Consider the following 27,327-nt stretch of genomic DNA (forward strand, 5'->3'; position numbering starts at 1 on the left):
CTGATGTGGCATAATGACCTTTTGAACACCCGAGGGGCGTATCCTCGGGTGTTCAAAACGTCATATCCCACATCACAGCAGTCAACAATGGACTGATCCAGTAAGCACTGCCCCATGGTATTCTGACCAATCACAGTCGTGATTTATGTCCGACATGCGTGCACAAAAGTCCGACATGCGAGCACGCGCGTATGACGCGCGCAGCCGGAAAATGCAGTGTGGCATTGGAGAGGAGCACGTGTTAATTTGCCCACATGCGCAGTGGGAGGGGCTTACTGGATCGGTCCATTGCCAAATGACTGTGAGATAGAAAGAATTCAACAAAAGGGGGACAACAGAGTGTCAAATTGGGCCATCATCTATAACAACTTGTATCAAACTATGGAAGAGAAAGTTAATCAATGTTATTACCAACAGTAGCGGTGTGCTACCAGATTATATGCAACGTGATCTAGATTGTGTTCACTTGAATTTTTTGCATTGAAAATAGAAACCAGCATGTAACATTATTATGACTTTAATACTCTAAACAGAAGTCTCAACAACCGAGACTAGAACCACTGTGGTGAGTACTACCGTTACTTCTACTGTACCATCAACTACTGAGGCACCATCAACTACTGAGGAGGTGACAACCACTGTTGTTTACACAACTACTCCAGAGTCAACTACTGTTGAAGAGACGACTACAGTACAGAGCACCACTGAAGAAAGCACAACTGGTAATTCAAAACAAATAATTCTCTTATACCAAGTGCTTCCATGAAGGTTTAAGATTTAATTGATATTATGACCCTTATATGGAATGCATGAGGAGATTTAAAAAAAAAAATTACCAGGAAAGAGCAAAGAGCAAAAGAATATTTTGTTTTCACCTAACTCAAATTGAAACTTTGTGGACTGTATCTTATAGGTCCTCCAAGTACAACGGAGCAGTCAACTACTCGCGTGACAACTACTGAGGCTCCCTCAACAACTGCCCCACCTTCAACAACTGCCCCACCTTCAACGACCAAGGAGGTAACAACAGTTGTGACCACTACCCCTGAATCTACCACAAAGGAAGTCACCACAGTGCAGTCTACAACAGGTTAGATATAACCTCATGTGGCATTTGGATCTGATGTTGGAATGGTTGGACAGACTGTTTTTGTTCTTTCCGTGTTTTCTGGTTTGTGAGTTTGAATTCCGCTTGAGGCTTGGAGCCTGACATGCCCTCTTTGGCAAGCAGCTGACAATCTTGGTTTTCCACCTATTGAGCGTGTCAACACATAGCTATTTGGCTTTGAGCATTTTTCTAACGAGTAGGGAATTTAACTTTTTAGCACTTGTATGAAATTGTATTACATTGTATTTACTCCATAAATCATTAAAACTTTTGAGTGCTTGGGCTGTTTAGGGAAGTTTGAGGATTGAATGACTTGACATTTGTATGCGCTTTGAGGGCTAAGTGGTTGATTAAACTGACCCTTCTGTGTTGATATTTAATATTATGGCACTTTTATATACAATTGCTGAAATTATATTGATCAACCATAAGATAGGGAAATGGAAAAAATAATAACAATAATAAACAGCATTTATAAGATGCGCTTTATCGGTATGACATTCAAAGGTGCCTCAAGTATTATGAAAACTTGCTGGAATGATCTGTACCACAATTTTGTACAAAACAAAAAATCAAGGAAAGGAAATAGGTAAAGTTCATAGCTTATAATCTTCAAGTTTATTATACCTTTGAAGATTACAACTGACAAATATTTTATCATTTTCCCAATAACAGAGGCCTCCACAACAGAGGCTAGAACCACTGTTGTGAGTACTACCGTTACTTCAACTGTACCATCAACTACTGAGGCACCATCGACTACTGAGGAGGTGACAACCACTGTTGTGTACACAACTACTCCAGAGTCAACTACAGTTGAAGAGACGACTACAGTACTGAGCACCACTGAAGAAAGTACAACTGGTAATTCATGACCAATAATTCTCTTTTACCAAGTGCTTCCATGAATTTGAAGGTGCAAGATGTCATTTATATTCATAAATACCTAAGACAGTTTTTAAAAACCCCATTCCTCTTGGTCAAGAGTATGTCACGTGGCTGGTCTTCAACGGTTAATAAAGACATGGCTGGCTGGTGTTAAACACTAGTCACATGAAATTTGGACTCCTATGAAATCTGGTGCTTTACCGTTTTATCGGTTGAAGGTTCACAATTTGGCTCACATAGGCATGCGTAATACTACCGGTGGTTCAGAATTTCGTAGTCCTAAATTTACAATACACCGGCACAGCTGCGTTATGCGCCACATCACTAGTGCATGTGATGCGCACGCCAATCTCCGTAATTTATAAGGAGTTTTTTTTACAACACTCGCGAGACTGGACATACCATAATAATGCTTGAAGGGTGTCCCAAAAAACATGAGATAAACTTGTTGAACACTTTTGTCTTTTGGACTGAAAAGTTTTGATTATTTAACCAAAAAGGTATTGATGAATGGGAATAAATATGTACTTGACCGGTATTAAACACTTTGTTTCAAGGGAATGTACAACATTTGCTTCAATTGTCAGAAATAAATGAATTTGGAAGATTAGTATGTCATAGCAAATATTGTTAAACTGACTTGCTTCACATTTTGGGTTTGGAGATGCTGGAAAATCCAAGAAAACCAACCATTTTCTTGTAGTCTGGTTCCCTGATCCCACTTAAGATGAAACAGAACAATTTATATACTTTGGGGAATTGTAAGGTCAGAGAATCAGTCTAGCAGGCTTGAACCCCTTCACAGAGGTGTAATCAATTGCAAAGAAAATGTGGAATAACTAAATATGAAAACTTAGAAGCAGTTTTGAAAAAAAAAGCCAGTTTTCTCCAACGCTGGTCGGCCAACCAGCGTTGGAAAAATTCAAGTTTTCCTGAAAATGTCAGCACACCTGGAGCCACAATTTTAAAGGATGCTTTGGACTTTCATTCCCTTACAATCCAATAAAATTTTTCGTGATAATTTGATCATATCATTTTTTGATGTTTGCAAATGTTGTATCTTCCCTAATTATGACCCTAATAAGGAATATATCAGGAATTTTTGTTTCCTTTTAGGCTTTTACAATGGAATAGAAAATAAGTTTCTCATTGAAATGAAGATCAGTAAAGAGCAAAAGAGCTGAATGTTATTTTGTTTTAACCCCACTCAAGTTAAAACTTTGTGGACTTTATCTTTTAGGTCCTCCAAGTACAACAGAGAAGTCAACTACTCGTGTGACAACTACTGAGGCTCCCTCAACAACTGTCCCACCCTCAACAACTGCCCCACCTTCAACAACTGCCCCACCTTCAACGACTGCTCCACCTTCAACAACTGCCCCACCTTCAACAACTGCCCCACCCTCAACAACTGCCCCACCCTCAACAACTGCCCCACCTTCAACAACTGCTCCACCTTTAACAACTGCTCCACCTTCAACAACCAAGGAGGTAACAACAGTTGTGACTACTACCCCTGAATCTACCACAAAGGAAGTCACTACAGTGGAGTCGACAACAGGTTAGAGGTTTTGGGATAGACATTTGATTCTGATAGTCGCATGGTTAAAGGGAACGTTTGAGTTACTTACAGCATTGCTCCTATAATGTTTGGCCTGAGTCTTGAACTGTTTGGATTGCTTGCAATGCTGCTTTAGGTTAGCGGCCCCCAAACTTTGTTTTTTCCCCAAATTTTCTACTGCTGGGTACCTCTTGCCATTGGACTATTTCAGTGCATTGGGCCGTAATTGGTATAAAAAATGATTCTGATTTCATTAGTAAGGTTGTTTCAGATTTATACCTCCATTCAAGACACTGGATTCATTTTTTATAAACAGATGTTATATAAATTCCTGTATTAAAATTACTGCTTATAAAATCACACTCACAAAAAATTAACAGGACCAGTAGTGTAACAAAGGGGAGTATGGGGAAGGGGATTCCCCCTGCCCACTCAAAGCCTGTGACTCCCAGTGACACCACTGAAAGGGGCAAGAATTAAGCAGAAATTACTAAATTATTGTTTCATAAGTAAGATTTGAGGCTTTACGTTGTGGAGGTACTAATAAATGAAAGGTTTGCAGAAACACCATGTGGGAATAACTTCTTAAACTAAGAGAATGGCTCTAAATACCTCTGGTTCTTTTCAGAACCATTCTCTTATTGAGAAATTATTCCCACATGGTGTTTCTGCAAACCTCTCATTCATCATCTTTTCATCATTTTCAATGGTATGCATCGTTATGTTTTTTATTTCCTTCATTTTTATTTTGAATCACATCAGTGTCAACTACTTCACCACCATCAACTACTCCAGAGGTATGTGCGGATGATCTTGACAAATTGCCAAATGTGACGATAATACGCGAAGACCCAGAATCAGGCAATGAATTACCTCCGACTGACTGGTGGCGCCCTAGCAACCCACCCAACGATGTTACATCACCACACAATGGATCATGTTTGGGGGCTACCTTCAGCCCACGGGTTGAAATCACGTCGGTCATCATAAAGACAGAACAAGGCCCACCGGGAGACATAACTGTTTCCTTCAAATTTCAACCAGGTGACAGGCAACCATACCTGCCTCTAGTAGATGAAGCTGGCTCTCCTATCTTTATTGGCAAAACAGATCAAAAGATCTATCTACCATCCAGTATGGCGTTGGTGACGGGACTCAAAGTTTGCATCATCACCTCAAACCCAGATGGTTACAAAGTGATATTCAACGGTTGTGAACACGGAGGTATTTTTATAGTCACTTATTTTCTCTTTACTTCTTGAGCATAATGATGGAACGACTGTAGAATTGAATGAAATGAGGAAATATGAAAAGAGATGATGAAAACAAGGAGATTTATCTGCAGTATAGGAAAACAAAAGCAATGTGAATGAAGAGTGAAAAGTAGTTTGTGCTGCTTTTTTAAGCCCCGCCGGTGAAAATACTGTTTCTGCCTCGTCTGTGTGCGTGAGTATGTAAACACAGGCAATCATGGACTAGGGACAAAAGAGTTAGGGCACAAACAAAGGGTCCATGATTGACCGATATTCCATGATTGAAATTCGTGTACAAAACCAGTGAGCGCTCTTGCTAAAAAGTACAAACAAAGTACTGAGTACAAACAAAGGAATGAGGATTAGGGACAATAGGGGTCCACGTTTGCCAGTGTTTACAAAGATGGGTGCATGTTTATGGTGGAAATCGAGTACACACAAGTGAAGCATCATCGAGTAATTGAGGACAGGAGTCAAGGACGACCTCGATTAGAAAACGTGTACAAAACCAATGGGAGCTGTAGCAAAAAAGGTAGACTATCAACAAAAGATCGATGATGAGGAACTTTAGAAAATCCTTGATTTACACCATAAACAAACCTATGTGCCAGCATGTGTGCGTGCATCACACTTTTGCTTTCAAAATGATAGCACGAGTTGGACTTGATGGACATGTATGTCATGAACCTTGATAGGTAGCTTGCTATTGCCACCTTCAGCTTAATGTGTTTGGACCCTGGTTCATTAAAGCAATAGAAAAGTTTTTCCCGCCATAACACACAAAAAACTGGTCAAATCAATTTATCATGGGGATCCTCCAGAAACCTGTCACTTTTTGGACCCCTTAGGCCAAGGTCAATGTGTTTATTAAAACATCAGAAATAGTTTTCTCAGCATTTACATGTAATTCAAGAAAAACTGTGCATATCAACTTGGGACTTGGTACGGTAGATGCAAATAGGTGGAATGTTTTGGGGGTTTCCAAATCACTTTTGGACTCATATGCCAAATGTCTAGGCTCTAATTAAAATACAAGAAATAATGTCATCATAGTAAGTTACTTGTCGGGCAACATGACAGGTAACTTATTCAGACATTTCTTTTTCCATGGATGTGGCACTTTTCAACCTTTAAAGTGTACTGAATGCACACTTCAACGTGTACATGTGTACATGCACTTTTACATGTGCACATAATAACTTGTATTTTGCTTTGTGTAAAATGTGTACCGTCAGTAACTCACCAGCCAGCTGTACTCTTATATGTACTCCAAATTTGATAACTCATGTTTGACTTGTCAGATCATCATGGTTGAAATTGAAAGAATAGTGATATCATATGTACTCATTGAATACAGGAATAGGAAACTATTCCTTGTGATTGTTTAAGTATACATGCACCTCACATTTTGCCTACATACATTTTGCACTATGTGTACCCACTGGTCTGGTCTCCTTTTATTCATGTTCCTGGTACACGATCTATTCACATTCACTCACTCTTTTAAATCACATACAATGACTTCCAAGTGGAAAAGCAAACAAATAATTTGTATTCCGGGGTCATAGGCGTCAATACAGTGTAAGAAACGATAATGATGTAAATGAATGTTCCATGTGACCCAGGTAAGTTGATGTTAAAAGAGTGGTGTCATGTCATGGGAACAGTCACAGTTGTGGGGCGTTTTAGCTTATTTAACACAACTTTTCTTGTTATTCGTTGAAAAATGAATCAAACTGCTGCAAACTACTTACTTGACTGGATTGACCTGAAACATACAAATCAAAGAAAGGTGAATGGCCTAATCAGCAGGACCTTTGTCAATGGCTGATCGTTAGAGGAACTTTGTTTGTAGGATCAAAAATATATTGATACTTGATTGTGCTTTCTTAAACAACACAGTGACTACAACCAGTGCACCCTCAACAACAGAGGCACCCTCAACAACAGGTGAGCTAACGGTTTTGTTGCTAATCCTCAAAAAAGCAAACATTGTCTACAAGTGCTCCAACAGAACTTGCTAAACAATATTTGATGCATGGGAAAATGTTGATAATCAAACAGTATACAAATATTGAGTGGATCAGCCTGGAATGGGAGGAATATTATTGCAAAGTAAAATCTGGACTTTTCCATTTCAAGAGGCCAACCGAGTGAACTGGAAAAGTCCAGATTTTACCGAGCAATAATATTCCTCCCATTTCACAATTGAAAGCCACTCAATATTTGTTTTATATAACTGACATATAAATCCTTGTCATTTGATAAGTTTGAACTTTTATTTCAATACAAAATTGGTGAAAAATGTATTTCTCTCTTCCAAACCACCCCTTCACGAAAATGTTTGAACCCAAGGCAGTAGTGCTGGCTCTTTGGAACAATACACACTACGCGCAATGCTGAACGTGCACACCAGCATGCATTTGCACACAAATACTGCATCATGATCCCAACTGTTGAATAGTATTTCCCATTCCCCATGGGCGGATAGTACTTTTTGAGCCACAGTGTGAATGGAAAAAATAACGAATGTCCCGTTATGCGAGTTCCACCAATCAAATGACAAGGATCTGTATGTTGGTTATATAATTATAATTCACGACTGTCCAGAACTAGATGTGACTGTATGAGGGATTTAATACTAATTTTTTTTATACCTCTGTCTTAAATACTGTATTTTTATTGGCCTAGAACGATCACACGTTCAGTTTGTGTAAAAAGTCATGGCACACTCATAGAGGAAGTACAGTGTTAAAAGCTTGTATTGTTAGTACCCACGCTATTTTCACCATGTTTTCTCACATGAGTGCGAGCAGCGAAGTAGCAGATGATCAGCTGTTTTTAGCACGCGACATGCATGTGAGTCGACGTTCGATTGTCATGATTGTTGTGTATACTCCCTTTTTTTCATATCACACTCCAAAGAATCCAAGACAGAGGTATAACAAAAGAATAATTGTCTACGCTGATGTGGCATAATGACCTTTTGAACACCCGAGGGGCGTATCCTCGGGTGTTCAAAACGTCATATCCCACATCACAGCAGTCAACAATGGACCGATCCAGTAAGCACTGCCCCAAAGTATTCTGACCAATCACAGTCGTGATTTATGTCCGACATGCGTGCACAAAAGTCCGACATGCGAGCACGCGCGTATGACGCGCGCAGCCGGAAAATGCAGTGTGGCATTGGAGAGGAGCACGTGTTAATTTGCCCACGTGCGCAGTGGGAGGGGCTTACTGGATCGGTCCATTGCCAAATGACTGTGAGATAGAAAGAATTCAACAAAAGGGGGACAACAGAGTGTCAAATTGGGCCATCATCTATAACAACTTGTATCAAACTATGGAAGAGAAAGTTAATCAATGTTATTACCAACAGTAGCGGTGTGCTACCAGATTATATGCAACGTGATCTAGATTGTGTTCACTTGAATTTTTTGCATTGAAAATAGAAACCAGCATGTAACATTATTATGACTTTAATACTCTAAACAGAAGTCTCAACAACCGAGACTAGAACCACTGTGGTGAGTACTACCGTTACTTCTACTGTACCATCAACTACTGAGGCACCATCAACTACTGAGGAGGTGACAACCACTGTTGTTTACACAACTACTCCAGAGTCAACTACTGTTGAAGAGACGACTACAGTACAGAGCACCACTGAAGAAAGTACAACTGGTAATTCAAAACAAATAACAAGTGCTTCCATGAAGGTTCAAGATTTAATTGATATTATGACCCTTATAAGGAACACATCATGAGATTTTTAGAAAATAAAGACCAGTAAAGCAAAAAGAGCAAAAGATTATTTTGTTTTCACCCAACTCAAATTGAAACTTTGTGGACTGTATCTTATAGGTCCTCCAAGTACAACGGAGCAGTCAACTACTCGCGTGACAACTACTGAGGCTCCCTCAACAACTGCCCCACCTTCAACAACTGCCCCACCTTCAACAACTGCCCCACCTTCAACGACCAAGGAGGTAACAACAGTTGTGACCACAACCCCTGAATCTACCACAAAGGAAGTCACCACAGTGCAGTCTACAACAGGTTAGATATAACCTCATGTGGCATTTGGATCTGATGTTGGAATGGTTAGACAGACTGTTTTTGTTCTTTCCATGTTAGTGTCTGGTTTGTGAGTTTGAATTCCACTTGAGGCTTGGAGCCTGACATGCCCTCTTTGGCAAGCAGCTGACAATCTTGGTTTTCCACCTATTGAGCGGGTCAACACATAGCTATTTGGCTTTGAGCATTTTTCTAACGAGTAGGGAATTTAACTTTTTAGCACTTGTATGAAATTGTATTACCTTGTATTTACTCCAAAAATCAAGAAAACGTTTGAGTGCTAGGGCTGTTTGGGGAAATTTGAGGATTGAATGACTTGACATTTGTTGGCACTTTGAGGGCTAAGTGGCTGATTATACTGACCCTTCTGTGTTGATATTTAATATTATGGCACTTTTATATGCAATTGCTGAAATCATATTTATCAACTATAAGATAAGATTCATGAAGGAAATGGAAAAAAATAATAACAATAATAAACAGCATTTATAAGGCGCGCTTTATCGGTATGACATTCAAAGGTGCCTCAAGTATTATAAAAACTCGCTGGAATGATCTGTACCACAATTTTGTACAAAAAAAAATCAAGGAAAGGAAATAGGGAAAGTTCATAGCTTATTATCTTCAAGTTTATTATACCTTTGAAGATTACAACTGACAAACATTTTATCATTGTCCCAATAACAGAGGCCTCCACGACAGAGGCTAGAACCACTGTTGTGAGCACTACCGTTACTTCAACTGTACCGTCAACTACTGAGGCACCATCGACTACTGAGGAGGTGACAACCACTGTTGTGTACACAACTACTCCAGAGTCAACTACTGTTGAAGAGACGACTACAGTACAGAGCACCACTGAAGAAAGCACAACTGGTAATTCAAAACAAATAATTCTCTTATACCAAGTGCTTCCATGAAGGTTCAAGATTTAATTGATATTATGACCCTTGTATGGAACACATCAGGAGATTTTTAGAAAATAAAGACCAGTAAAGCAAAAAGAGCAAAAATTATTTTGTTTTCACCTAACTCAAATTGAAACTTTGTGGACTGTATCTTATAGGTCCTCCAAGTACAACGGAGCAGTCAACTACTCGCGTGACAACTACTGAGGCTCCCTCAACAACTGCCCCACCTTCAACAACTGCCCCACCTTCAACGACCAAGGAGGTAACAACAGTTGTGACCACTACCCCTGAATCTACCACAAAGGAAGTCACCACAGTGCAGTCTACAACAGGTTAGATATAAACTCATGTGGCATTTGGATCTGATGTTGGAATGGTTAGACAGACTGTTTTTGTTCTTTCCATGTTAGTGTCTGGTTTGTGAGTTTGAATTCCACTTGAGGCTTGGAGCCTGACATGCCCTCTTTGGCAAGCAGCTGACAATCTTGGTTTTCCACCTATTGAGCGGGTCAACACATAGCTATTTGGCTTTGAGCATTTTTCTAACGAGTAGGGAATTTAACTTTTTAGCACTTGTATGAAATTGTATTACATTGTATTTACTCCATAAATCATTAAAACTTTTGAGTGCTTGGGCTGTTTAGGGAAGTTTGAGGATTGAATGACTTGACATTTGTATGCGCTTTGAGGGCTAAGTGGTTGATTATACTGACCCTTCTGTGTTGATATCTAATATTATGGCACTTTTATATACAATTGCTGAAATTATATTGATCAACCATAAGATAGGGAAATGGAAAAAATAATAACAATAATAAACAGCATTTATAAGGTGCGCTTTATCGGTATGACATTCAAAGGTGCCTCAAGTACCGTAATTTCCTGCGGATAAGACGCGTCTTATCTGACTTTCTATACCACAAAAACATCGCTGCGCCTTATCTACAGGTGCGCCTTATCTGATGTCGCTTGAGTTCAAAGTGACGGTCTTTGTGTGAAGAATTCTTTCAATGCCGCAATCAATAATGCGGTCAACCAAGGCTCAACTCTCCAGACATTGTGACCGTATTTTCATTCCAACAATGCCGCGATGTGTTGATCCCCCATGATCGTGCTTTCATTCCAACAATGCCGCAATGCGTTGATCCCCCTTAGTGATCGTGCTTTCGTTCCAACAATGCCGTCATACAAACGTTTTTCTTTGTGGCCGTTTTTTCATTCCGAAAATGCTGTTGCATTTATTTGTTGCACTTTCGTTTGTTTCATTAAACGTTCAAATCGTTCATTTATTAATTGCCTCTTTTTAGACGTTTGTTTTAAAAAGTATTATGGGAATTTGTATTATCTAACACCGCGTTCCCACTTGAATTGGAAAAAGGTGGATCAAGATCCGGCATTTTGGTGTGATCGTTATCTTACCGCAACGAAACCGCAAGTCGCGTTCCCACTTATGCTTGATCCACCTTTTCGTACGGAAATGTTGGGTCCGAAAGGTCACTGAGTTCGGAATTACGCGCGCTCTGTGGGAGTGCCATTGTTGCATGGTTGCATGCTAGGCCAGGATGGGTCAGTTTTCAAACAGCACTATCAGAATTCACAGACAAAAAATTACGCGAATTCACCAACATAAATCACGGATCCATAGAGGATCCGTGCGTGCATAAATTAACAGGTGAAATCCAACAGAGCCGCTCATTGTGTGACATCACGGCAGAAACCAATGCATCGATAAGGGATTCCCTGGTTCTGAAGCTTCTCATTGGTTAGAAACGGTCACATGATGTACTACGACATCATTTTCCAATTTTCTATAATCAATACTTCAGATTTGTCACCTCCGTACGTACCGCGTTATCGGCACTATTCTCATCCGCATACTCGTAAGCTTTTCCATGATTCTGTGCCAAAGTGAAGTCTTTTGGTGAGTGCGGACTCAGAGTCATTTATGGATGGAAAAATAAGTACAATTTCAGGAATGAAAAAGGTTTAGTAATGGACGAACACGCAACAAAAATAAGGCCTATAGTGTAGTTTTAGGATACCACGTGCGCTTTTGCATGCGCGGTGCTAGCCTGAGTTCAGCGGTTGTTTATTGTGCATGTTGTATACGCTGGAAAGGTTCACATGAGCTACACGCCTGAAAACGTGTTTCTTCGTTCATGAGACCGCAACATGTTCGCGCCACTCGTGCACCGGGCGGATGTTAACAGGTCAAATTGCCGGATCAGAATGGATGAAGGTCGGTATCAATTTACATTGGTCTTTTCTTCATTGGCTCTACATGTGACCAGCCAATGTGGTTACGGTTTAATTCATCCTCCGAATAGTGTGATCTTTCTAAGGCAACACAATGGCCCCTTTGTGGCGATGTACCGACACCGGGTGACGCCTGGTGTTCTTCTGTGTGCGGTCAAACATGCGTCTTATGCGGCGGTGCGCCTTATCTGTTGGCGTTTGAATTTTTTGGGGGTGATTTTAGGGACCTGCGCCTTATCCGCCGCGCGCCTTATCCGCAGGAAATTACGGTATTATGAAAACTTGCTGGAATGATCTGTACCACAATTTTGTACAAAACAAAAAATCAAGGAAAGGAAATAGGTAAAGTTCATAGCTTATAATCTTCAAGTTTATTATACCTTTGAAGATTACAACTGACAAACATTTTATCATTTTCCCAATAACAGAGGCCTCCACGACAGAGGCTAGAACCACTGTTGTGAGTACTACCGTTACTTCAACTGTACCATCAACTACTGAGGCACCATCGACTACTGAGGAGGTGACAACCACTGTTGTGTACACAACTACTCCAGAGTCAACTACAGTTGAAGAGACGACTACAGTACTGAGCACCACTGAAGAAAGTACAACTGGTAATTCAAGACCAATAATTCTCTTTTACCAAGTGCTTCCATGAATTTGAAGGTGCAAGATGTCATTTATATTCATAAATACCTAAGACAGTTTTTAAAAACCCCATTCCTCTTGGTCAAGAGTATGTCACGTGGCTGGTCTTCAACGGTTAATAAAGACATGGCTGGCTGGTGTTAAACACTAGTCACATGAAATTTGGACTCCTATGAAATCTGGTGCTTTACCGTTTTATCGGTTGAAGGTTCACAATTTGGCTCACATAGGCATGCGTAATACTACCGGTGGTTCAGAATTACGTAGTCCTAAATTTACAATACACCGGCACAGCTGCGTTATGCGCCACATCACTAGTGCATGTGATGCGCACGCCAATCTCCGTAATTTATAAGGAGTTTTTTTTACAACACTCGCGAGACTGGACATACCATAATAATGCTTGAAGGGTGTCCCAAAAAACATGAGATAAACTTGTTGAACACTTTTGTCTTTTGGACTGAAAAGTTTTGATTATTTGACCGAAAAGGTATTGATGAATGGGAATAAATATGTACTTGACCGGTATTAAACACTTTGTTTAAAGGGAATGTACAACATTTGCTTCAATTGTCAGAAATAAATGAATTTGGAAGATTAGTATGTCATAGCAAATATTGTTAAACTGACTTGCTTCACATTTTGGGTTTGGAGATGCTGGAAAATCCAAGAAAACCAACCATTTTCTTATAGTCTGGTTCCCTGATCCCACTTAAGATGAAACAGAACAATTTATATACTTTGGGGAATTGTAAGGTCAGAGAATCAGTCTAGCAGGCTTGAACCCCTTCACAGAGGTGTAATCAATTGCAAAGAAAATGTGGAATAACTAAATATGAAAACTTAGAAGCAGTTTTGAAAAAAAAGCCAGTTTTCTCCAACGCTGGTCGGCCGACCAGCGTTGGAAAAATTCAAGTTTTCCTGAAAATGTCAGCACACCTGGAGCCACAATTTTAAAGGATGCTTTGGACTTTCATTCCCTTACAATCCAATAAAATATTTCGTGATAATTTGATCATGTCATTTTTTGATGTTTGCAAATGTTGTATCTTCCCTAATTATGACCCTAATAAGGAATATATCAGGAATTTTTGTTTCCTTTTAGGCCTTTACAATGGAATAGAAAATAAGTTTCTCATTGAAATGAAGATCAGTAAAGAGCAAAAGAGCTGAATGTTATTTTGTTTTAACCCCACTCAAGTTAAAACTTTGTGGACTTTATCTTTTAGGTCCTCCAAGTACAACAGAGAAGTCAACTACTCGTGTGATAACTACTGAGGCTCCCTCAACAACTGTCCCACCCTCAACAACTGCCCCACCTTCAACAACTGCCCCACCTTCAACAACTGCCCCACCTTCAACGACTGCTCCACCTTCAACAACTGCCCCACCCTCAACAACTGCCCCACCCTCAACAACTGCCCCACCTTCAACAACTGCCCCACCTTCAACAACTGCTCCACCTTCAACAACCAAGGAGGTAACAACAGTTGTGACTACTACCCCTGAATCTACCACAAAGGAAGTCACTACAGTGGAGTCGACAACAGGTTAGAGGTTTTGGGATAGACATTTGATTCTGATAGTCGCATGGTTAAAGGGAATGTTTGAGTTACTTACAGCATTGCTCCTATAATGTTTGGCCAAAGTCTTGAACTGTTTGGATTGCTTGCAATGCTGCTTTAGGTTAGCGGCCCCCAAACTTTGTTTTTTCCCCAAATTTTCTACTGCTGGGTACCTCTTGCCATTTCACTATTTCAGTGCATTGGGCCGTAATTGGTATAAAAAATGATTCTGATTTCATTAGTAAGGTTGTTTCAGATTTATACCTCCATTCAAGACACTGGATTCATTTTTTATAAACAGATGTTATATAAATTCCTGTATTAAAATTACTGCTTATAAAATCACACTCACAAAAAATTAACAGGACCAGTAGTGTAACAAAGGGGAGTATGGGGAAGGGGATTCCCCCAGCCCACTCAAAGCCTGTGACTCCCAGTGACACCACTGAAAGAGGCAAGAATGAAGCGGAAATTACTAAATTATTGTTTCATAAGTAAGATTAGAGGCTTTACGTTGTGGAGGTACTAATAAATGAAAGGTTTGCGGAAACACCATGTGGGAATAACTTCTTAAACTAAGAGAATGGCTCTAAATACCTCTGGTTCTTTTCAGAACCATTCTCTTATTGAGAAATTATTCCCACATGGTGTTTCTGCAAACCTCTCATTCATCATCTTTTCATCATTTTCAATGGTATGCATCGTTATGTTTTTTATTTCCTTCATTTTTATTTTGAATCACATCAGTGTCAACTACTTCACCACCATCAACTACTCCAGAGGTATGTGCGGATGATCTTGACAAATTGCCAAATGTGACGATAATACGCGAAGACCCAGAATCAGGCAATGAATTACCTCCGACTGACTGGTGGCGCCCTAGCAACCCACCCAACGATGTTACATCACCACACAATGGATCATGTTTGGGGGCTACCTTCAGCCCACGGGTTGAAATCACGTCGGTCATCATAAAGACAGAACAAGGCCCACCGGGAGACATAACTGTTTCCTTCAAATTTCAACCAGGTGACAGGCAACCATACCTGCCTCTAGTAGATGAAGCTGGCTCTCCTATCTTTATTGGCAAAACAGATCAAAAGATCTATCTACCATCCAGTATGGCGTTGGTGACGGGACTCAAAGTTTGCATCATCACCTCAAACCCAGATGGTTACAAAGTGATATTCAACGGTTGTGAACATGGAGGTATTTTCATAGTCACTTATTTTCTCTTTACTTCTTGAGCATAATGATGGAACGACTGTAGAATTGAATGAAATGAGGAAATATGAAAAGAGATGATGAAAACAAGGAGATTTATCTGCAGTATTGGAAAACAAATGCAATGTGAATGAAGAGTGAAAAGTAGTTTGTGCTGCTTTTTTAAGCCCCGCCGGTGAAAATACTGTTTCTGCCTCGTCTGTGTGCGTGAGTATGTAAACACAGGCAATCATGGACTAGGGACAAAAGAGTTAGGGCACAAACGAAGGGTCCATGATTGACCGATATTCCATGATTGAAATTCGTGTACAAAACCAGTGAGCGCTCTTGCTAAAAAGTACAAACAAAGTACTGAGTACAAACAAAGGAATGAGGATTAGGGACAATAGGGGTCCACGTTTGCCAGTGTTTACAAAGATGGGTGCATGTTTATGGTGGAAATCGAGTACACACAAGTGAAGCATCATCGAGTAATTAAGGACAGGAGTCAAGGACGACCTCGATTAGAAAACGTGTACAAAACCAATGGGAGCTGTAGCAAAAAAGGTAGACTATCAACAAAAGATCGATGATGAGGAACTTTAGAAAATCCTTGATTTACACCATAAACAAACCTATGTGCCAGCATGTGTGCGTGCATCACACTTTTGCTTTCAAAATGATAGCACGAGTTGGACTTGATGGACATGTATGTCATGAACCTTGATAGGTAGCTTGCTATTGCCACCTTCAGCTTAATGTGTTTGGACCCTGGTTCATTAAAGCAATAGAAAAGTTTTTCCCGCCATAACACACAAAAAACTGGTCAAATCAATTTATCATGGGGATCCTCCAGAAACCTGTCACTTTTTGGACCCCTTAGGCCAAGGTCAATGTGTTTATTAAAACATCAGAAATAGTTTTCTCAGCATTTACATGTAACTCAAGAAAAACTGTGCATATCAACTTGGGACTTGGTACGGTAGATGCAAATAGGTGGAATGTTTTGGGGGTTTCCAAATCACTATTGGACTCATATGTCAAATGTCTAGGCTCTAATTAAAATACAAGAAATAATGTCATCATAATAAGTTACTTGTCAGGCAACATGACAGGTAACTTATACAGACATTTCTTTTTCCATGGATGTGGCACTTTTCAACCTTTAAAGTGTACTGAATGCAAACTTCAACGTGTACATGTGTACATGCACTATTACATGTGCACATAATAACTTGTATTTTGCATTGTGTAAAATGTGTACCGTCAGTTACTCACGAGCCAGCTGTACACTTATATGTACTCCAAATTTGATAACTCATGTTTGACTTGTCAGATCATCATGGTTGAAATTGAAAGAATAGTGATATCATATGTACTCATTGAATACAGGAATAGGAAACTATTCCTTGTGATTGTTTAAGTATACATGCACCTCACATTTTGCCTACATACATTTTGCACTATGTGTACCCACTGGTCTGGTCTCCTTTTATTCATGTTCCTGGTACAGGATCTATTCACATTCACTCACTCTTTTAAATCACATACAATGACTTCCAAGTGGAAAAGCAAACAAATACTTTTTATTCCGGGGTCATAGGCGTTAATACTGTGTAACCTAAAGATATGATAATGATGTAAATGAACGTTCCATGTGACCCAGGTAAGTTGATGTTAAAAGAGTGGTGTCATGTCATGGGAACAGTCACAGTTGTGGGGCATTTTAGCTTATTTAACACAACTTTTCTTGTTATTCGTTGAAAAATGAATCAAACTGCTGCAAACTACTTACTTGACTGGATTGACCTGAAACATACAAATCAAAGAAAGGTGAATGGCCTAATCAGCAGGACCTTTGTCAATGGCTGATCGTTAGAGGAACTTTGTCAAACTTTCTACTAGGATCAAAACATTAGGCCATGAAATGTTGTTGATTTTTGTAGTAGTTGTTTAGTTCTGTTTATAAAAAGAGTAGGATCAAAAATATATTGATACTTGATTGTGCTTTCTTAAACAACACAGTGACTACAACCAGTGCACCCTCAACAACAGAGGCACCCTCAACAACAGGTGAGCTAACGGTTTTGTTGCTAATCCTCAAAAAAGCAAAAAAAATTGTCTACAAGTGCTCCAACAGAACTTGCTAAACAATATTTGATGCATGGGAAAATGTTGATAATCAAACAGTATACAAATATTGAGTGGATCAGCTTGGAATGGGAGGAATATTATTGCAAAGTAAAATCTGGACTTTTCCATTTCACGAGGCGAACCGAGGCGAACCGAACCAGCCGGAAAATGCAGTGTGGCATTGGAGAGGAGCACGTGTTAATTTGCCCACGTGCGCAGTGGGAGGGGCTTACTGGATCGGTCCATTGCCAAATGACTGTGAGATAGAAAGAATTCAACAAAAGGGGGACAACAGAGTGTCAAATTGGGCCATCATCTATAACAACTTGTATCAAACTATGGAAGAGAAAGTTAATCAATGTTATTACCAACAGTAGCGGTGTGCTACCAGATTATATGCAACGTGATCTAGATTGTGTTCACTTGAATTTTCTGCATTGAAAATAGAAACCAGCATGTAACATTATTATGACTTTAATACTCTAAACAGAAGTCTCAACAACCGAGGCTAGAACCACTGTGGTGAGTACAACCGTTACTTCTACTGTACCATCAACTACTGAGGCACCATCAACTACTGAGGAGGTGACAACCACTGTTGTTTACACAACTACTCCAGAGTCAACTACTGTTGAAGAGACAACTACAGTACTGAGCACCACTGAAGAAAGCACAACTGGTAATTCAAAACAAATAATTCTCTTATACCAAGTGCTTCCATGAAGGTTTAATTGATATTATGACCCTTATAAGGAACACATCAGGAGATTTTTAGAAAATAAAGACCAGTAAAGTAAAAAGAGCAAAAGATTTTTTGTTTTCACCCAACTCAAATTGAAACTTTGTGGATCTTATAGGTCCTCCAAGTACAACGGAGAAGTCAACTACTCGCGTGACAACTACTAAGGCTCCCTCAACAACTGCCCCACCTTCAACAACTGCCCCACCTTCAACGACCAAGGAGGTAACAACAGTTGTGACCACTACCCCTGAATCTACCACAAAGGAAGTCACCACAGTGCAGTCTACAACAGGTTAGATATAAACTCATGTGGCATTTGGATCTGATGTTGGAATGGTTAGACAGACTGTTTTTGTTCTTTCCATGTTAGTGTCTGGTTTGTGAGTTTGAATTCTGCTTGAGGCTTGGAGCCTGACATGCCCTCTTTGGCAAGCAGCTGACAATCTTGGTTTTCCACGTATTGAGCGTGTCAACACATAGCTATTTGGCTTTGAGCATTTTTCTAACGGGTAGGGAATTTAACTTTTTAGCACTTGTATGAAATTGTATTACATTGTATTTACTCCATAAATCAATAAAAATTTTGAGTGCTAGGGCTGTTTGGCGAAGTTTGAGGATTGAATGACTTGACATTTGTTGGCGCTTTGAGGGCTAAGTGGTTGATTATACTGACCCTTCTGTGTTTATATTTAATATTATGGCACTTTTTATATACAATTGCTGAAATTATATTGATCAACTATAAGATAAGGAAATGGAAAAAAATAATAACAATAATAAACAGCATTTATAAGGTGCGCTTATCGTTATGACATTCAAAGGTGCCTCAAGTATTATGAAAACTCTCTGGAATGATCTGTACCAAAATCTTGTACATAAAAAAATCAAGGAAACGAAATAGGTAAAGTTCATAGCTTATTATCTTCAAGTTTATTATACCTTTGAAGATTACAACTGACAAACATTTTATCATTTTCCCAATAACAGAGGCCTCCACGACAGAGGCTAGAACCACTGTTGTGAGTACTACCGTTACTTCAACTGTACCGTCAACTACTGAGGCACCATCGACTACTGAGGAGGTGACAACCACTGTTGTGTACACAACTACTCCAGAGTCAACTACTGTTGAAGAGACGACTACAGTACAGAGCACCACTGAAGAAAGTACAACTGGTAATTCAAAACAAATAATTCTCTTATACCAAGTGCTTCCATGAAGGTTCAAGATTTAATTGATATTATGACCCTTATATGGAATGCATGAGGAGATTTAAAAAAAAAAATTACCAGGAAAGAGCAAAGAGCAAAAGAATATTTTGTTTTCACCTAACTCAAATTGAAACTTTGTGGACTGTATCTTATAGGTCCTCCAAGTACAACGGAGCAGTCAACTACTCGCGTGACAACTACTGAGGCTCCCTCAACAACTGCCCCACCTTCAACAACTGCCCCACCTTCAACGACCAAGGAGGTAACAACAGTTGTGACCACTACCCCTGAATCTACCACAAAGGAAGTCACCACAGTGCAGTCTACAACAGGTTAGATATAACCTCATGTGGCATTTGGATCTGATGTTGGAATGGTTAGACAGACTGTTTTTGTTCTTTCCATGTTAGTGTCTGGTTTGTGAGTTTGAATTCCGCTTGAGGCTTGGAGCCTGACATGCCCTCTTTGGCAAGCAGCTGACAATCTTGGTTTTCCACCTATTGAGCGTGTCAACACATAGCTATTTGGCTTTGAGCATTTTTCTAACGAGTAGGGAATTTAACTTTTTAGCACTTGTATGAAATTGTATTACATTGTATTTACTCCATAAATCATTAAAACTTTTGAGTGCTTGGGCTGTTTAGGGAAGTTTGAGGATTGAATGACTTGACATTTGTATGCGCTTTGAGGGCTAAGTGGTTGATTATACTGACCCTTCTGTGTTGATATTTAATATTATGGCACTTTTATATACAATTGCTGAAATTATATTGATCAACCATAAGATAGGGAAATGGAAAAAATAATAACAATAATAAACAGCATTTATAAGGTGCGCTTTATCGGTATGACATTCAAAGGTGCCTCAAGTATTATGAAAACTTGCTGGAATGATCTGTACCACAATTTTGTACAAAACAGAAAATCAAGGAAAGGAAATAGGTAAAGTTCATAGCTTATAATCTTCAAGTTTATTATACCTTTGAAGATTACAACTGACAAACATTTTATCATTTTCCCAATAACAGAGGCCTCCACGACAGAGGCTAGAACCACTGTTGTGAGTACTACCGTTACTTCAACTGTACCATCAACTACTGAGGCACCATCAACTACTGAGGAGGTGACAACCACTGTTGTGTACACAACTACTCCAGAGTCAACTACAGTTGAAGAGACGACTACAGTACTGAGCACCACTGAAGAAAGTACAACTGGTAATTCAAGACCAATAATTCTCTTTTACCAAGTGCTTCCATGAATTTGAAGGTGGCTGGTGTTAAACACTAGTCACATGAAATTTGGACTCCTATGAAATCTGGTGCTTTACCGTTTTATCGGTTGAAGGTCACAATTTGGCTCACATAGGCATGCGTAATACTACCGGTGGTTCAGAATTTCGTAGTCCTAAATTTACAATACACCGGCACAGCTGCGTTATGCGCCACATTGCTAGTGCGTGTGATGCACACACCAATCTCCGTAATTTATAAGGAGTTTTTTTTACAACACTCGCGAGACTGGACATACCATAATAATGCTTGAAGGGTGTCCCAAAAAACATGAGATAAACTTGTTGAACACTTTTGTCTTTTGGACTGAAAAGTTTTGATTATTTGACCGAAAAGGTATTGATGAATGGGAATAAATATGTACTTGACCGGTATTAAACACTTTGTTTCAAGGGAATGTACAACATTTGCTTCAATTGTCAGAAATAAATGAATTTGGAAGATTAGTATGTCATAGCAAATATTGTTAAACTGACTTGCTTCACATTTTGGGTTTGGAGATGCTGGAAAATCCAAGAAAACCAACCATTTTCTTGTAGTCTGGTTCCCTGATCCCACTTAAGATGAAACAGAACAATTTATATACTTTGGGGAATTGTAAGGTCAGAGAATCAGTCTAGCAGGCTTGAACCCCTTCACAGAGGTGTAATCAATTGCAAAGAAAATGTGGAATAATTAAATATGAAAACTTAGAAGCAGTTTTGAAAAAAAAAGCCAGTTTTCTCCAACGCTGGTCGGCCGACCAGCGTTGGAAAAATACAAGTTTTCCTGAAAATGTCAGCACACCTGGAGCCACAATTTTAAAGGATGCTTTGGACTTTCATTCCCTTACAATCCAATAAAATATTTTGTGATAATTTGATCATTTCATTTTTTGATGTTTGCAAATGTTGTATCTTCCCTAATGATGACCCTAATAAGGAATATATCAGGAATTTTTGTTTCCTTTTAGGCCTTTACAATGGAATAGAAAATAAGTTTCTCATTGAAATGAAGATCAGTAAAGAGCAAAAGAGCTGAATGTTATTTTGTTTTAACCCCACTCAAGTTAAAACTTTGTGGACTTTATCTTTTAGGTCCTCCAAGTACAACAGAGAAGTCAACTACTCGTGTGACAACTACTGAGGCTCCCTCAACAACTGTCCCACCCTCAACAACTGCCCCACCTTCAACAACTGCCCCACCTTCAACAACTGCCCCACCTTCAACGACTGCTCCACCTTCAACAACTGCCCCACCTTCAACAACTGCCCCACCCTCAACAACTGCCCCACCCTCAACAACTGCCCCACCTTCAACAACTGCTCCACCTTTAACAACTGCTCCACCTTCAACAACCAAGGAGGTAACAACAGTTGTGACTACTACCCCTGAATCTACCACAAAGGAAGTCACTACAGTGGAGTCGACAACAGGTTAGAGGTTTTGGGATAGACATTTGATTCTGATAGTCGCATGGTTAAAGGGAACGTTTGAGTTACTTACAGCATTGCTCCTATAATGTTTGGCCAAAGTCTTTAACTGTTTAGATTGATTGCAATGCTGCTTTAGGTTAGCGGCCCCCAAACTTTGTTTTTTCCCCAAATTTTCTACTGCTGGGTACCTCTTGCCATTTCACTATTTCAGTGCATTGGGCCGCAATTGGTATAAAAATGATTCTGATTTCATTAGTAAGGTTGTTTCAGATTTATACCTCCATTCAAGACACTGGATTCATTTTTTATAAACAGATGTTATATAAATTCCTGTATTAAAATTACTGCTTATAAAATCACACTCACAAAAAATTAACAGGACCAGTAGTGTAACAAAGGGGAGTATGGGGAAGGGGATTCCCCCAGCCCACTCAAAGCCTGTGACTCCCAGTGACACCACTGAAAGGGGCAAGAATGAAGCAGAAATTACTAAATTATTGTTTCATAAGTAAGATTTGAGGCTTTACGTTGTGGAGGTACTAATAAATGAAAGGTTTGCAGAAACACCATGTGGGAATAACTTCTTAAACTAAGAGAATGGCTCTAAATACCTCTGGTTCTTTTCAGAACCATTCTCTTATTGAGAAATTATTCCCACATGGTGTTTCTGCAAACCTCTCATTCATCATCTTTTCATCATTTTCAATGGTATGCATCGTTATGTTTTTTATTTCCTTCATTTTTATTTTGAATCACATCAGTGTCAACTACTTCACCACCATCAACTACTCCAGAGGTATGTGCGGATGATCTTGACAAATTGCCAAATGTGACGATAATACGCGAAGACCCAGAATCAGGCAATGAATTACCTCCGACTGACTGGTGGCGCCCTAGCAACCCACCCAACGATGTTACATCACCACACAATGGATCATGTTTGGGGGCTACCTTCAGCCCACGGGTTGAAATCACGTCGGTCATCATAAAGACAGAACAAGGCCCACCGGGAGACATAACTGTTTCCTTCAAATTTCAACCAGGTGACAGGCAACCATACCTGCCTCTAGTAGATGAAGCTGGCTCTCCTATCTTTATTGGCAAAACAGATCAAAAGATCTATCTACCATCAAGTATGGCGTTGGTGACGGGACTCAAAGTTTGCATCATCACCTCAAACCCAGATGGTTACAAAGTGATATTCAACGGTTGTGAACACGGAGGTATTTTTATAGTCACTTATTTTCTCTTTACTTCTTGAGCATAATGATGGAACGACTGTAGAATTGAATGAAATGAGGAAATATGAAAAGAGATGATGAAAACAAGGAGATTTATCTGCAGTATAGGAAAACAAAAGCAATGTGAATGAAGAGTGAAAAGTAGTTTGTGCTGCTTTTTTAAGCCCCGCCGGTGAAAATACTGTTTCTGCCTCGTCTGTGTGCGTGAGTATGTAAACACAGGCAATCATGGACTAGGGACAAAAGAGTTAGGGCACAAACAAAGGGTCCATGATTGACCGATATTCCATGATTGATATTCGTGTACAAAACCAGTGAGCGCTCTTGCTAAAAAGTACAAACAAAGTACTGAGTAAAAACAAAGGAATGAGGATTAGGGACAATAGGGGTCCACGTTTGCCAGTGTTTACAAAGATGGGTGCATGTTTATGGTGGAAATCGAGTACACACAAGTGAAGCATCATCGAGTAATTAAGGACAGGAGTCAAGGACGACCTCGATAAGAAAACGTGTACAAAACCAATGGGAGCTGTAGCAAAAAAGGTAGACTATCAACAAAAGATCGATGATGAGGAACTTTAGAAAATCCTTGATTTACACCATAAACAAACCTATGTGCCAGCATGTGTGCGTGCATCACACTTTTGCTTTCAAAATGATAGCACGAGTTGGACTTGATGGACATGTATGTCATGAACCTTGATAGGTAGCTTGCTATTGCCACCTTCAGCTTAATGTGTTTGGACCCTGGTTCATTAAAGCAATAGAAAAGTTTTTCCCGCCATAACACACAAAAAACTGGTCAAATCAATTTATCATGGGGATCCTCCAGAAACCTGTCACTTTTTGGACCCCTTAGGCCAAGGTCAATGTGTTTATTAAAACATCAGAAATAGTTTTCTCAGCATTTACATGTAACTCAAGAAAAACTGTGCATATCAACTTGGGACTTGGTACGGTAGATGCAAATAGGTGGAATGTTTTGGGGGTTTCCAAATCACTTTTGGACTCATATGCCAAATGTCTAGGCTCTAATTAAAATACAAGAAATAATGTCATCATAATAAGTTACTTGTCGGGCAACATGACAGGTAACTTATACAGACATTTCTTTTTCCATGGATGTGGCACTTTTCAACCTTTAAAGTGTACTGAATGCACACTTCAACGTGTACATGTGTACATGCACTTTTACATGTGCACATAATAACTTGTATTTTGCTTTGTGTAAAATGTGTACCGTCAGTAACTCACCAGCCAGCTGTACTCTTATATGTACTCCAAATTTGATAACTCATGTTTGACTTGTCAGATCATCATGGTTGAAATTGAAAGAATAGTGATATCATATGTACTCATTGAATACAGGAATAGGAAACTATTCCTTGTGATTGTTTAAGTATACATGCACCTCACATTTTGCCTACATACATTTTGCACTATGTGTACCCACTGGTCTGGTCTCCTTTTATTCATGTTCCTGGTACACGATCTATTCACATTCACTCACTCTTTTAAATCACATACAATGACTTCCAAGTGGAAAAGCAAACAAATAATTTGTATTCCGGGGTCATAGGCGTCAATACAGTGTAAGAAACGATAATGATGTAAATGAATGTTCCATGTGACCCGGGTAAGTTGATGTTAAAAGAGTGGTGTCATGTCATGGGAACAGTCACAGTTGTGGGGCGTTTTAGCTTATTTAACACAACTTTTCTTGTTATTCGTTGAAAAATGAATCAAACTGCTGCAAACTACTTACTTGACTGGATTGACCTGAAACATACAAATCAAAGAAAGGTGAATGGCCTAATCAGCAGGACCTTTGTCAATGGCTGATCGTTAGAGGAACTTTGTTTGTAGGATCAAAAATATATTGATACTTGATTGTGCTTTCTTAAACAACACAGTGACTACAACCAGTGCACCCTCAACAACAGAGGCACCCTCAACAACAGGTGAGCTAACGGTTTTGTTGCTAATCCTCAAAAAAGCAAACATTGTCTACAAGTGCTCCAACAGAACTTGCTAAACAATATTTGATGCATGGGAAAATGTTGATAATCAAACAGTATACAAATATTGAGTGGATCAGCCTGGAATGGGAGGAATATTATTGCAAAGTAAAATCTGGACTTTTCCATTTCACGAGGCCAACCGAGTGAACTGGAAAAGTCCAGATTTTACCGAGCAATAATATTCCTCCCATTTCACAATTGAAAGCCACTCAATATTTGTTTTATATAACTGACATATAAATCCTTGTCATTTGATAAGTTTGAACTTTTATTTCAATACAAAATTGGTGAAAAATGTATTTCTCTCTTCCAAACCACCCCTTCACGAAAATGTTTGAACCCAAGGCAGTAGTGCTGGCTCTTTGGAACAATACACACTACGCGCAATGCTGAATGTGCACACCAACATGCATTTGCACACAAATACTGCGTCATGATCCCAACTGTTGAATAGTATTTCCCATTCCCCATGGGCGGATAGTACTTTTTGAGCCACAGTGTGAATGGAAAAAATGACGAATGTCCCGTTATGCGAGTTCCACCAATCAAATGACAAGGATCTGTATGTTGGTTATATAATTATAATTCACGACTGTCCAGAACTAAATGTGACTGTATGAGGGATTTAATACTAATTTTTTTTATACCTCTGTCTTAAATACTGTATTTTTATTGGCCTAGAACGATCACACGTTCAGTTTGTGTAAAAAGTCATGGCACACTCATAGAGGAAGTACAGTGTTAAAAGCTTGTATTGTTAGTACCCACGCTATTTTCACCATGTTTTCTCACATGAGTGCGAGCAGCGAAGTAGCAGATGATCAGCTGTTTTTAGCACGCGACATGCATGTGAGTCGACGTTCGATTGTCATGATTGTTGTGTATACTCCCTTTTTTTCATATCACACTCCAAAGAATCCAAGACAGAGGTATAACAAAAGAATAATTGTCTACGCTGATGTGGCATAATGACCTTTTGAACACCCGAGGGGCGTATCCTCGGGTGTTCAAAACGTCATATCCCACATCACAGCAGTCAACAATGGACCGATCCAGTAAGCACTGCCCCATGGTATTCTGACCAATCACAGTCGTGATTTATGTCCGACATGCGTGCACAAAAGTCCGACATGCGAGCACGCGCGTATGACGCGCGCAGCCGGAAAATGCAGTGTGGCATTGGAGAGGAGCACGTGTTAATTTGCCCACGTGCGCAGTGGGAGGGGCTTACTGGATCGGTCCATTGCCAAATGACTGTGAGATAGAAAGAATTCAACAAAAGGGGGACAACAGAGTGTCAAATTGGGCCATCATCTATAACAACTTGTATCAAACTATGGAAGAGAAAGTTAATCAATGTTATTACCAACAGTAGCGGTGTGCTACCAGATTATATGCAACGTGATCTAGATTGTGTTCACTTGAATTTTTTGCATTGAAAATAGAAACCAGCATGTAACATTATTATGACTTTAATACTCTAAACAGAAGTCTCAACAACCGAGACTAGAACCACTGTGGTGAGTACTACCGTTACTTCTACTGTACCATCAACTACTGAGGCACCATCAACTACTGAGGAGGTGACAACCACTGTTGTGTACACAACTACTCCAGAGTCAACTACTGTTGAAGAGACGACTACAGTACAGAGCACCACTGAAGAAAGCACAACTGGTAATTCAAAACAAATAATTCTCTTATACCAAGTGCTTCCATGAAGGTTCAAGATTTAATTGATATTATGACCCTTATAAGGAACACATCAGGAGATTTTTAGAAAATAAAGACCAGT

General features: G+C 39.5%; 1 protein-coding gene across 1 annotated transcript in view; it reads left to right on the plus strand.

The window, feature by feature from the left end:
* Positions 1-27,327, plus strand: part of LOC119719705 (mucin-2-like) — a 180,664-nt gene that overhangs the window by 151,804 nt on the left and 1,533 nt on the right. Inside the window, exons 73-82 of the mRNA XM_038189202.1 lie at positions 914-1,090; positions 4,320-4,781; positions 6,713-6,760; positions 9,957-10,133; positions 15,021-15,482; positions 17,502-17,549; positions 18,467-18,643; positions 19,719-19,895; positions 23,032-23,493; positions 25,425-25,472. Of these exons, the coding sequence (XP_038045130.1) occupies positions 914-1,090; positions 4,320-4,781; positions 6,713-6,760; positions 9,957-10,133; positions 15,021-15,482; positions 17,502-17,549; positions 18,467-18,643; positions 19,719-19,895; positions 23,032-23,493; positions 25,425-25,472 (2,238 nt within the window). The remainder of the gene's footprint in view (positions 1-913; positions 1,091-4,319; positions 4,782-6,712; positions 6,761-9,956; positions 10,134-15,020; positions 15,483-17,501; positions 17,550-18,466; positions 18,644-19,718; positions 19,896-23,031; positions 23,494-25,424; positions 25,473-27,327) is intronic.

This window comes from Patiria miniata, unplaced genomic scaffold (assembly GCF_015706575.1).
Source record: "Patiria miniata isolate m_02_andy unplaced genomic scaffold, ASM1570657v1 HiC_scaffold_8, whole genome shotgun sequence".
Lineage (NCBI taxonomy): Eukaryota > Metazoa > Echinodermata > Asteroidea > Valvatida > Asterinidae > Patiria > Patiria miniata.